The sequence below is a fragment of the Cygnus olor genome, chromosome 1, assembly GCF_009769625.2.
Source record: "Cygnus olor isolate bCygOlo1 chromosome 1, bCygOlo1.pri.v2, whole genome shotgun sequence".
Taxonomy (NCBI): Eukaryota; Metazoa; Chordata; class Aves; order Anseriformes; family Anatidae; genus Cygnus; species Cygnus olor.
In genome coordinates, this window is record NC_049169.1 from 43,592,574 (window position 1) to 43,606,200 (window position 13,627).

The window sequence follows — 13,627 nt, forward strand, 5'->3', positions numbered from 1 at the left end:
CAGCGAGCACCTCACTGCGGTCCGATGACCAGCACGATGAGAGAAACACAGACTGCTCAGCAGGTAGGTCCCATCTACTGGGGTATCCAATTTGTAACTCAAAATAAGAAGGCTTAAGGCATTCTGCATCTAAATCAGCCCTGTTTATCTGACCAGCTCTTCATGTTCTCAGAAACGAGAAGCCCTCTGGGGTAAGCAGAGCAAATGAAGTGCCTTCTCTGGGCTTCAATAAAGGTTCTGCTGCTTTGAAATCCAGCTGGATTAGAAGATAATGCATTCACATCATTTTCAGTCCAGGGTAAAATAAGCCTTTAAGGAAAGCTCAAAGCTCAAGAAAGTCACTGCAGTTTGACAAAACCTTTTTTTTTTTTTTTTTTGAAAGAAAATACTTTCTCATCTCAATTTCTCCTGCAGTATTTGGTACAACTAGAACCTTGAGCAACCACACGTACATTTTAAGCCTTCAACGAGATCAACATTGGCAGCCATACGGCACAGACATTTACTTGTATAAGGAGCAGAAAGTTTAACATAGCAAGAGAAACACTTCAGATTCTTCGCTGATTCTTCAAAGCAAGGAAGGATAGGAGGCATTTCAAAAAAAATAATCTATAATAAGGTTCCATGTAAGAGCGGGGAAAAGAAAACAACACAGGTGAGTTGGTGTGAGAAGAAACACTGGGTGGGTTACTTAGACCACTACCATGGTTTATGACATGAGACCAGCAGTTTACGTTTCTTATTTCTACAGTAGGATGCTGCACAAGGAACAGCAAGAGAGACAGATCGCTAAAGAAAATATTTCAGCTCATCTAATGGTACGGATGCAGTTTAAATTTAGTATGCATTCACCCTTTGTAGCTACTCCAAACAGTTTACATGAATTTGGAACTATGGCAGTATTTTATTTGCACAGAATGCATTACATATATGAACTGTTCACTTCCAAGGTCACGATCCTTTCATGTGCCGTAAACTAATGTCTTCCCTTTCCCTAGACCAAATCTAAGACCTAGATTACCAAATGCTCATGCACACATTTATCTCCTCTCTCCTGCCAGCAAGCAGCTGTGTGGTTTGCACGTCTGCTTTTCCAGGACACTCTAACACTGCTGAACTGCATGTCAGCTGAAAGAAAGAGAAAATGCACTTGCAAAGCAAGGAGGAAGTATAGAAAGAACACACGCAACAAGCATGGGAAATCAGCTGTCGGAGCCAGAAGGCTGTCCTCAGGCAGCAGGGCAAAAGAGAGTCTAGTTCAACGCAGCCTTTCCACTGCCCGAGGACGGCCTGTGGCAGGCACACCTCTTGATACCCCGACTGCCAGCTCTGTGCTGCGCGTAACCCTCTCCTCAATCAGGAGGGGAGGGCACGCAGCTCCCAGGGAAGAACACAGCACTATTTGCTACAGTAGAATAAAAAGAGAAGAAAAAAGAGATGCTGCTAGGAAGGGAAAAAAAATCAGCACCCTATTCCATTATTTGTGACAGAGGTGAAGGAAAAGACCGATTACTTTTACCAACATAATGAAGAGCCCCAGCATTCAGCTAGGACATCTGTTACTGTGTTTGTGTAAGACACAGCATAACAAGATGTGCACACAAATGGTCCCTGTCTAAAAGTTCACAGCCCCAGACAGAACAGGGGTAAGCACTAACAGGATATGTACTGCATCTCGTACACAAAGAGAAGGCAGTATTTCTTACAGCTTCACATGGAAAGAATTAGAAAAAAATAAAATCAAATGAGAATATTCTTGTTGCTCAGATTCAAAGTCAGAACAAGATGGCAGAGGATGGATTAAGGATGATGTAGATTAAAAGACACATTTGAAGTGAGAGTACGAGACCTCACCATGAATTCGAGTTTTTAAGCTTGTGATAGAAAAGCACGGATCTGGAGCAAAAAGAAGGCTCTACAAGCCTAGAATAAAGCAAGCAGGCTACCAAAAGTTACCCAAAGACTTGGCAATCCAGGATAAGGGCGAGGAAAGCGCAAGCAGGACCTCTCAGCAAGCCACACAAAAAGCAGGGAGTAATGAACAACAGCCTCTGCAAAACCAGTGGAGAGAAAAGAGGTAATCAAAAGAGGACACGGCCAGGAAACGAGGTGGAACAACGCTTCAAGAGCGGCACAGCTGATAGTGACAAATGTAGCTGACAGAGGAAGGAAAATGAAGAACTGGATCTGAACTTTAGCTAGGAAGAGATCACAGTAAACACTGATTACAATTGTAGTAAAGCACAATTGAAGCCACGGTGGAGGACAAGAGCACCAGACAATGCTCTCAAAGAATTCTGAGATGAAAAAAAAGGAAAGGAAATGAAGAGGTAGTTGCAAAGGCAAGAGAGGCCACAGGCATTCTGTACACCTCTTTTAAAAATGTGAAACACTTGTGTCTACAGGTTACTACGAGTGAAAAAATGCTGAGAGTTGAGTGAGTGATTAAAGGAAAAAGGCAGAGAGAAAGGACAGCAGGTTCAAGAGAGATAAGGGGATATTGCTGTACGGTGCCATAAGGGCAGATGAAAGGGTTAAAAAGAGAAGCAAGAAATTCGATTTGTGACAAGGAGATGATCATAACGGTTGGAAGAAAGTGATAAAGAGTAGGCCAAAGTGTATTCAGCCAGAAAAAGAAAGTCGCCAAGATCCCATACAGAGAAAGAACTAGGTGTGAAACAGAACAGGCGAGAACCATGTAACAATGTTGTGGATAATGGGCTACTATTTGACAAGTTTGATTAGAGCCCATTGACACAGCCCTGACATTCTGATGGGCAAACACCTTTTGCAGGTACAGAACACAAGGAGGATTACTGAAGGACAACTCGAGTGGTTCAAGAATTGTGGAGAAGGCATTTGCTATTGGAAAGACGATCATAAATGAAAGACACACCCTGGGAACAGGAAAAAGGGAAAAAAAGAGGCTGGTGAGATCCAAACTGAAAGTACTGGTGAACTACAAGACACATGAAAGCCTCGTCATGCCGTAAGTAAAATCCAACTGACAGTGGAGAACCTGAAAGAAACCTTGCAATTATCAGAGATGAGAAACTCAGCACACAGACACTACTTGGTGAAAACCAAATGAAATTAACTGACTTTGTTTAATGAGAAGCTAGAAACAAGAATGCAGGCCAAATCAAGTTAGGGCAAAGAAGCATGTAATTACTGTCAGAGAACAGTGAGTGAAAATGCAGAACAAGCTGGGAATCAAAGTTGTAGAGGAAAGCTCATGGGGAGGAAATGAGCTGCATATAACAATGCAGAGAGAAAAGAAAATAAAAACTGGATCCTAGCGCTGCTCAGAAAGAGGAGAATCTGAAGGTAACAGGAAAAGTAATCTCACATCTCTTCCATGATCTGGCCCAGGACAGAAAGCATAATGCAAAAGGTAGCGATAAAGGGTTGTAGCATGCTGATAATGGCACAGAAAGCCAAATAGCTGTGGTTTTAAAGTGTCAGCTTCTGTCTCAGATAATCAATAATGATTGTCTCCATCCACAACCACGGGATGGTGAATAAGGCTCTCCCTTTGTCCCTGCTCGATTTTACATCTCTCCTCTCTCGTTGTGTACTCGCACTTTGGAGAAAGTCCCTTATCAATCAGTATGACATCTGGGGTAACTGACATGGAACTCATCAACAGTCAAACCACCCACGTTGCACTCAGTTTACAGACCTCTACGCCTTTCCACTTTATCGACCTTATTTTGCAGGGACTGTGAGTTCTCCTGAAGTTGTATAATACGTGTTACAGTCAGAATAATTTAGGTTGGAAGGGACCTCTGTAGATGTCTGGTCTAAACCCCTGCTCAAAGCAAAGCCATCTTTGAAGCTGGATCCAACTTCAGAGGTACAGTGGGTTGCTTAGGGCCTTGTCCAGTCCAATTTGTACATCTCCAAGAACAGATACTCCACAACTTCTGTCAGTCCCCCTCCCCTATGCCAATGTTGAACCACCCTCACTGATTTCTTTTGCCCACTATTGAATTAGAATCTCATCTGCTGCAACTTGTGTCCTCTGCCACTTGCCTTTTCACTGTACAACATCAAGACCAGCCCTGGTGAGTATTAATATCTAACAGGACACAATAAAGAAAGTGATCGCTGTAGTCATGAGAAAGCTTTTGGACATCCAGAACTTCTAGCAGGTAATATGCATGCAGCTTTTTGATGCCTGAAAAATCCATCTGATCCGGACAGGCAGTGCTAGAGATTTGCTTACAGGTGAAAGATGATAATTTAAAACATGAGAGAAGAACAAGGAAAAACAGTATTTCAAATGGTATATTTATTGCAAACAAACAAAAAGGGCATAGTAAGTTTTGGTACTCACCATCTCTCTTGCAATCTCCACAGCTTCCTGCAGCCCATAGAGCCTGCCACAGACCAGGTAGATCCCATTGGCCCAGAGAATACAACCCTCATGGACCCAAAATTCATTGCTGTCAAGAGGTAGTTCAGGAATTTGTAACTCCAGCTCAGTGCCACCTTCTGAAGTGGGCATAGAGGGTTTTGAGTCCAAAGGAGTCTTTTCACCACCACTGCCACCCTCAGTGGTTGCTTTTTTACAAGAAGCTCCCCTTGAAAGTGACCGAGAGGCTCCGCTACAGTCCTCAGAGCGGTGCCGCCTCTTAAAGCGGGGATGAGCAGCTAGGCTTCTTTGTTCCTTCTGTTGTTGCTGTTCCTCCTCCTCTTCCGTATCTGTCTTGGAACCATTAGAAGCACTTTTGTGCCGTACCTTGACCTTGCTCTGCATTTCCGTGGCCCTCTTTGGAGGCGGGTTCTTGGGCAAGGTGGCTGCGTAATCCTGGGGGTAGAAAGGACCAAAGAGGTCACCCATGTTACGATAGCTGGCCCATTTGCCACACAGGCAGCAAACCAGATGCCCCAAGACAGAAGACTCTGTTACTACAGGGCCCTGCAGCATGAAAGTTGAGGTGGGCAGCACTTTGCTCTCCACATTGCTGGGAGGGGGTGTCGAAGACCTCTGTCCTTTCCGGCCTCTCACCAATTTGTTCTGCTCCTCTTCCTCCGCGTTAATGATTGTGCACACAGCGCCTAACTCACACTTGTTCACCACGTGGATGTAAGGGAAAAAGGACTTATTCTTGGAGTCAGTTTTATCTACAGACTGGGTAGCGTATTTAAGCTTGATCTCTGGTTCTTGAGGCTCCACGATCGGAGCAGCCCGCCTAGGCTTCCGCTTCCGCGGCTGTGCTGCAGGTTTTCGCCTCTCCCTCCGCTGCCTCTTCGGCTTTGGCTCGCCACCACCTACCCCTTCTGCAGACTGCGGAGGTACAGGTGGGGGCGGCGGGGGTGGGGGCAGTTGTTGCTGCTGTTGCTGCTGCTGTTGTTGCTGCTGCTGCTGCTTCTTCTGCTTGTTCACGCTCCCAATCGGCCTCCCCTTTTTCTTTCCAGAGGGAAAATATCCCTTTGGGGGGAAACCATCTGGCTTGGGCGAAATGTTTGTCACATCTCCGTCTTTTTCCTCAGCCTTTGGGTTTGGTTCAGAAGTAAACACACCAGAAGGGGAAATTGTTTTTGAGTCTGGAAAGGCCAGAGCTCCAGCTCCGCTTACAGAGCCATCGGACCTTCCCTGACCGCCTGACTTCTGAGAAGGTGGCGCTGCCGCGCCGGATCCTGCTCCTTCTTTACTAACACTGGCAGTTTCGGGGGTCTCTTTCTTGGTTTTATCATCCTCGTTGCTCTGCCACTCTTCTGAGGACCGTGGGAGAGTTATTTCGCTAGCTGTATCCTGGCTCGCTGACCCCACTTGATCTGAAAGCATCTCCCCTTTTCTCTTCTCAGCCTCTGGCCCGTGTCCAGCCACGCTTCCTCCTTCAGGCCCGCTCTTAAGGGACAGGATGTCATCAAGAGTGACGGTATCTGCACCGCTTTCAGCACTGTTGGTGGAAACGCTTCTCCTAATATTGGGAGATGTGATTTTTTGAACGATAGCTTCCAGTTTTAATCCTCGCCCCTTTCTTGGGGGCAATATTTTGGTCTTAGCCGGGCTTGTGAGGGAAACAGCAGGGCAATTCCTGCTATCAGGACTTGGCAGGTCCTTGAAGGAATCTCCCTTTCCAACTGGCTTGCCAACATCTTGGCTTTGAGATGAATGGGCATAGGAATTGTAGGTTTTATCAGCTCCCTCTTTTGCTGAAGTCATCATTCGCCCTCTATCTTCACTGCCACTGTTCTTCATATCCTGTGGCTGTCTTTTGGTAGGGATAGGCGAGATGAAAGAACGGACTCTCCTCCTCATAATTAAGGGATTTTGAGGAGACTGGTCTTCCTGGCCAGGGAGCCTGAGCATGGCATTACTAGGCTTGGGCAAATCTGAAGATTCCTCTCGTCTATGCCCATCGCTGTCTTGAGGGCAAAACCTTTTTTGGTTGGCTGCTCCTAGAGGCCCGCTGCTTTTGGCAGGAGAAGTTTGCCGAGAGAGGTCCCAACCAGACTCGTGTTGCTGCAACTTCTGGTTACCGTGCTTCAGGTCAGCGCACTTGCTCTGAGTACTGTCGCTCCCCATAACGCAGCGCCCGGGCTCCTGGCTTCCAGTATCGTGATAAGAGCTGCCTTGAAGGTACATCATTCCATCCTTGTCATTTTTCAAGGGACTCCTTACTCTGTCCAGAAACTGCTGTTGTCTTGGGCTCTTCCTTGCTCCTTCCTGTCTGTGCTGAGCTGCAGCAATCACACCCTGAGCAGCGCTGCTTGCCCAATCTTTGTATTCTTCTTGCTGTTGCTGGTATATCTGTCTCTTGTAATGATACTGGGAATTTAAACTCTGGTTCGGGTCACCGAAAGCGTGAGGCCTGGCATTTGCGTGATATGCTGCAGCCAAAGACGAGCCTTCTGAATTCTGAGGGTAAGCAGAATGCAAGGAACCCCTGTTAACTCTTTCAGATAGTGTCATGTGGGGGTTCATGTGGTGCAGATCTGCTCCCGGGCCCCTGCTTCTGCCTGGTGACATTTTCAGCTTATCAGCAAGATCGTGATATTGAGAAGGTGATTTCCCCCTGCTGCTTCCAGTCCTGCCAGGTGCTCGTCTCATCTGCGTCGACCTGCTCTCCTGCTGAGGAATGTAGTCTGGAGCAGAATCGGAGACCGCAGCTCCAGGGCTAGCATTGCCTCGGAAAGATTCGTGCTTGATGCCAGCAGGATGACAATGGTCTCCTGTCTTTTTATTATTAAGACTAGCTGAGCTCTTTGACTGTTCAAAATCTTCTTCTTTTATTTGCCCACTGTGAGCTTTCATTTTTGTTTCCATGGATACTATGCCACCAGGGAGTATTACTGACTGGCTTAAGCCAGGGGCAAGACGTTCGCTCCTTCCACTTCTGGCCTCAGGACCCATGTGCCCCATGGGGTGAGGACCGGGATCTCTGACAAGCTGCCTTAATGGAGATATGTCACAGATCACTGATCTCCTCTCCGAGAGCGCTCCCGCTTCATGGGCAGAAGACTGAGACTCCACCTCAAACTTTCTAGCAAGAGGGTAATCAGCTAGATTTATTTGTTTCAGGTCAGGAGCTGCGCTGCTAGACTTCCTATCCCAGGGACCCCAGTGAGGGCCTTCCAGGAGAGACCCCATGCTTTTATTTAAGAGGCCTCTATTGGTCAATTCATTGGTTTGACTAATTAAGATGTTGGGCCTCATGGCTCCCTCCAAACTCCCGGCCATCCCAGAATGTTCTTGTGCATTCCTAGAATACCTCCTGTCTGGATGATGGTGGTAACCCTGTAAGACCTCCTGTAGGAGGCTGGGAAACTTCTCATTCCGGCCTTTGCGCTCACTGTGCCCGGGAAAATCCCCTTTTTCTTGACCAGAAGGATACTGCGGAAAGCCGCCGATATTTCTCTGTATACCTGCCGCTATGTTATCCTTGTAACTGTATCTTAAACTGCCAGGAGATTTGGAAGGTTCTGTTCTCACAGGAAAGTTTGACCCAACAACTGCGTGGCCAGGCTGGCTGTTCCCCTCTCCATTGCGGTTAGTGTTATCTCCACTTTTGCTCCCTTTGCTTCCTCCTTGAGCTTCTGGCTGTGGCCCTGCGTGCCCAGATTCTTTTGTACCACCACTAGCACTAGCTGGAGCCTGCGGGGCTGTAGAAGCATCATCTTGTGCAGGTTTCTCTTGTCCACCTGACTTTTCTACTCTTCCTGTCATGGCTTCCCGGGAGACAATCACTCCAACTGCCTTTTCGTTCACTTTTGGGGCATTTTCCACTGCCACTACAGCTTCCTTCCCGTCAGGGGAGGCCACATCCTCCCTAGCTGCAGGGCTGGTGCTGAGTTTTGATGGCTCGTTCTGAGAGCCTTGTGCTGGTGAGGAGTTGGATCTCTCTAAGTTACCCCCTTTGTAGGTGGTGTCTGAGCTCGTGCTCTGCCCACTCAGCTGTCTCACCCTTTCCCCGTGGTCCTCGGAACTACTGGAACAGCCCCCATCAAGGGACTCTGCCAGGGGAGACTTGAGCTGCTCCTCTGCCTGGGAGGAGCCTTCTGAGTTTGTGCAGCTATCGGCCTTCTTTGAAGAGGATGACCTTTTGGAACTTTTTTTCTGAGGTGCCAAGGCATCCGAAAGCAACATGTGCTGGACTGTGTTGGGCAGGTTGGCCACTTGAGAGCTTAGAGCACTCAGGCTACTCAGCCCGGGATCTGTGAGCCTTTTCTCCTGCAGTCCTTCCAGCCCAAACCCCTTGAATCCCCCTGCGTGAGCATTGGGACTCGGCATCATGGATGGTGTAGGACTAAGCTGAGGCATCATCTGCAGGATTCGGTTTCTAGAACCCATGGACATGTTGCCTTGCCCGCACTGGAGATTTTCTCCACCCGGCATGAGGGGAGAAGGGGTGGAGCTGCAGCTTGGGGACTGAACCACAGATGCAGCAGGAGATGGGTTAGAGATCGGACTGAAGTTCTGGTGGAACTGCATCGGTGACCTTACAGGAACTTCAGTTTGGCTGTACTGTCCCACTTGACTTTGAAGAGAGAGCTTGGAGGCAGCGTTTGAATACTGCATTACGTGCTGAGGCGGGTGCTGTTGCTGCTGCCCCTGCTGCCCGCTTTGGGGCAGCTTAGACTGCTCAAAGCCTTTCATCGGTTGAGTCTGAAAGCTGTAGTTTGACTGGGTCCCGTACGCCTGTGCATTGGAACCCACGGCATGGCCTTCGTACTGCGACCCAGAATTCACGCTGTAGCTTCCATCGTAATTCTGTCCTGACTGGCCAAAACGCTGCGGGGAGGGGAAAGAGGAGGAGGACGACGACGAAGGCGGCTGGTAGTGTTGGCTGAACTGACCCACTCGTAACTGGTAGCCAGAAGCAGAGGAAGGCAGGGTAGACGGACGCTGCATCGGCTGCAAGTGCGAGGTGCTAGAAGCAGACTGGCTGGAAGCCTGGGGCAAGGGCTGATGAGACTGATAGATCTGCTGTCTCAGCTGCTGCACCTGCTGCTGCTGACTAGAAGCCTGCTGCTGATACTGGGCACTCCCCGGAGAGAAAGGACCGGTATAGTCCTGCTGATAGTGGGATACGCCCCCGAGGGTTGAATGTTGTGTTTGGAACTGGCCCACGTGTCCCTCGCTCCCATACTGACTCCCAAAGCTACTCCCTTGAGGGGGCCCATAGCTCTGCACTGGTCCAGAAGGCCTGCGCTGAGGTGGCTGCTGCCCTCCTGACGCCACTGGATCTTTGTTGGCAGCCATATAGTAAAACTCTCCTGCTTCTTTTCTGAAACCTTGGTAGCTCTGATGGCCAGAGCTCTCACCAGGCATTGCTGTCGAGGCTCCTGCTGCTCCACGACGTCCACTGCCGGCGCCTCCTCCAAAGCTCTGGAACATCTGGGCCTGCTGGCGGGGGCTGAACTCTTCCAGTCGGGAGGAACCGTGCACTTCCTGCGGGTAGCTCTGCTGGTTTCCGTGGTAACTACTTTGCTCCCGAAAGGACTGCATGCTGTTCAGCAGCAGAGCGACAGCTCGAAAGCCCTCCTAAAGGGGGGAGAAAAAGAAAGAAAGAAAGGTATAGCATCCACATCTCCCAGTCACGTCAACAGCGCTGCTCAGTCCCACTGTTTTATCCCCTCCGCTCGCACCTTTCAGTCATTCTAGGGAGCAAAAGTAGCAGGAGGCACTACTTCCCAAGAAAATGCAAGTTTGTAGCCTACCACCAGCTGGAGCAGGTTTTCAGCATTAGTATTTCCCTGCAGTCAGTCACTAACAGGGTCTGTTTACATGCAGAGACAAACTTCCAGCAGTGTTTTGCTCAGCGAAGGAGGAGAGCAGTGCTCATCCCCCAGCTATTCCCTATGACTAATGCTGGGAGTAATCAACTATTTCGCTATTATGTGGAAAGATTTAACAAGAAGAATCATGGAACAGTCTCAAACCACCCTTGAAACAATTTCCAAAGGCCTACCCTTCGCTCAAAGAGCTCGATTACACCCGAGACAGAGCTGACTAAAGCTCCAACCAAGGTATTCCAGGGAATAGGGCCTATGGGAACCTGCGGAAAAACTGGCACCAGCATGCTCAAAGACATCGCCTCCTGACTCCTCCGGTGAGGCTTTTAGGTGAAAACCAACAAAGCAAGACAACAAATATCCTCATCCTCCCCCAACACCCGCTTTGTTTTAAAAGATGGGAAGTCAGAACCAGCCCACTCTACTTGACCAAAGGTGTCTACAATTTAATCCTCAAGACTTCAGTACAATAAACACAATAAAAAATGACAAAACAAACAAATGATAAAAGCAAGTTGTTCCTGAGACCTCGCAGCTTTCCCTTCCTGAAAACAAGCTGGATAAATCCACCTGGAGAGACTACTTTCTTTAAGTAAACGCTAAGACAACGCGCACGCTTTTCCAGGAGACCCAACCCTAGCTCCTCAGACGGGAAGCTTGCTAGAATACTTGCCTCCATTGTATCTTCTCATTCAGTCGTGTTTTGTGCTCGTCACTGCCAACCGAACGCGCTCAGAATTAAAGCCTGGTTTTGCATTTGAAGTTTTGTTCCAGCAGAAGATCGCTAAAGAGCTCCAGGAAAACAGGCACACAAATAAGAAGATGCAGGCTGTGTGTGGCATTGTGCCCTTTTTCCATATGCCTCTCAGGATTTTACTATTAAGATGCATCTTATATGGAAGCATCTAACTCCACCGTTAGGGAGTTTCTGAAGGGCAACCTGGTTATATTTGGGTTTCTACTTATTTGGGTGTGCAGGCTATGGCACACACAAAAACCCAAACCTCCTCAAAACATGTCTCCACAACCTCTTTCTGATAACTCAGGCATCCTTGTGTCGCAGCCTTCTTTTGGTAATGCTCTTCTGGTCATCAAGCTGCACGAATCATTTACTAGAACCAGAAGGGAACTATCAAACCGCTGATACTTCTGATTCTGCCTGGCCCCTTCTAGGAAGTCAGCTTCAAAATATTAGAGGATAAGATTAAAACGGCAATGAAGCATTACACTGTAAGAGAGGTCTGGTGTTCTGCTAACTTCCACTTTTTTTAAAAAAAGGATATTAAAGACTACATGCATCACATGAATAACACTTTTATAAGTGCCACAATGTGGTGATCTGTCCAGTTTGCGTTTCTTCTGGGAAAGCTCACTTTTCTGAATTATTTTATTATTTTTTTTTTGTCAGTTTGAAGCTCCTGCCCCGAAAGCTGTGACAGCTAATACAAGCTTCTTTCTCCCCTTTTGTACAAGCAGCTCTTACGGTGAGCAATCAGACAAAATAAAAACAGGGAAGAAAACCTCTACAGAAATAGAAGGAAGTTATCAAACCGAAGGTAAGAGAACGGCTACTGCAAGTGGCAGGTGTTAGAAAGCAGCTTCCCCAGATAAGCAGTTTGGGGCTCTGCCATCAGCAACACTCCTGTAGTACGGAGACTGCACGCAGCTCCCAGCGCTCGCGTGCTTTGCATCCTCTTCTCATAACAACAACATTTCCATCCTCATCCCAGGCTCCCACAGAATCTCACGCTAGTTTTTAAATGTGACTTCAGTAACGCTTCCTTTGCATAGCCCGAGCGAGGTCTCGGGCAGCCTCTTTTGCATTGCATCATGCAAAAGCTTTCATCTTTGATGAAATTCATTCTTCTACAATAATACTAACAAGGGCTGGGAAACCACCAACATACCAATGTTAACGGCGCTAGGAAACATTCTGAAAACTTCCTCACTATTTAAGAAGTATAATTTTAATTACATTATGGAAAGGAATCAGCACAGGATACCATACAATACCTTTAAGAACAGTGATCCAGAAATGATCAACCTGAGGCACAGATGTGTACCCTCCATAATCTCACACTACCATAGCATGTAGTATTTATTTAGTTCAGAAGATGCAAAACTCAAAACAGTGAGAATATTTATATATTTCTAATCTTGGCTTCTTACCCTGACAAATAAATAAAAATTTTTGGTCAGGTAAACTTGAATCGCTGATGCCCTAAGCAAATGCTCTGTTTTCCATTCTTCCTCAGCACAACACTTCTTTTGAATATCTCATAAGGAACTTAAGAAATACAACCAGCAGAATAGCAGCCAAAAAAAAAAAAGGAAAAAGGCATTTCATTAATAACAGGTATAAAAAACATAGGAGGTGCTTTACTCCATTACATCATTGGTAACTTAAGACCTGTAGCACATTTCCTGTCATTAATGTACTATAAATACAGGACTATTACAATTACTATTGTAATAATCTTTCTTAATAATAACAGCACGGCAAAGTGCTCAGATCTAAGTGCTGTCTTCTCAGCAAAACCACCAAGGATAATTCCATAGGCAAGCTCTGTTAATAAGATACATTCAGACAGATGAAGAGGCCTTCAAAGCCCACCTAGATCCACAGGAAAAAAAATATATACATTTATTAGATTAAAGTTTTGCCAGCAGCGTTAACAGAGTATTTTCAGCTGGTACATACTCTTCCACATGCAGGAACTCCAAAGAATGATGCACTAACTGCTGACTAAAGGCTACACCACAGTGGTACACGTCCGTAACTTCATCCCCAGCAGAAGAGGTGAAGTCCCACCTTCAAAAAAGCACTCCACCAACAGCCACAAATTGCACACATTTACAGCATCTACCAACACATGCAGCAAAAACATCCAAAACTGCCTGCGTTTATTCGAAGGAAAGAGAAGGTTCTGGCACAGCTTTCACTACTCCAGCATCACACCTACACTCTCACTACAGGTGCGTGCAGCTTACCAACAAAGCCTCGTAATTCTCCTCCAGTATTTATAGCCTGTAGCTTTACAGCCATCTAAGCAGATCCATCCAAAAACTACAAACTACATTTACTAGGCTAAGCTGTTTCACTCTGCTCTGATGGTTGTTTCTTCCCAAATATCCCAGTAACCAAAATTTTTTGTCTTCAACCTGGTAGGAATGAAGGAACCGTACTACAAGTTCTTGTGGTTGATAAAGAAATAGCCTCAGTTATGAAATCTGAGTTATGTGAACTTATTTCTAAGCACGTCTGCAATGCAGACTTTGTTTCTGGTTTAATCATCTGAAACACCTTTGCAGAACAAATTTGTTAATGTGGGAGTTCCCAAAAACATGGAGCTACCGTATTCTGATCCTACCACGAGCA

The 13,627-nt window shown here is 46.8% G+C and overlaps 1 protein-coding gene across 7 annotated transcripts in view; it reads right to left on the minus strand.

Moving 5' to 3' along the window:
- Window positions 1-13,627, minus strand: part of TCF20 (transcription factor 20) — a 119,956-nt gene that overhangs the window by 33,102 nt on the left and 73,227 nt on the right. For 6 of the 7 annotated variants that reach the window (XM_040554696.1, XM_040554750.1, XM_040554743.1 and 3 more), the window contains one exon: window positions 4,340-9,997. In XM_040554696.1, the coding sequence (XP_040410630.1) occupies window positions 4,340-9,961 (5,622 nt within the window). In that variant the 5' untranslated portion in view covers window positions 9,962-9,997. Of the gene's footprint in view, window positions 1-4,339; window positions 9,998-10,173; window positions 10,180-13,627 lie in introns of those variants that run through there. The other variant, XM_040554724.1, reaches the window with a different exon arrangement.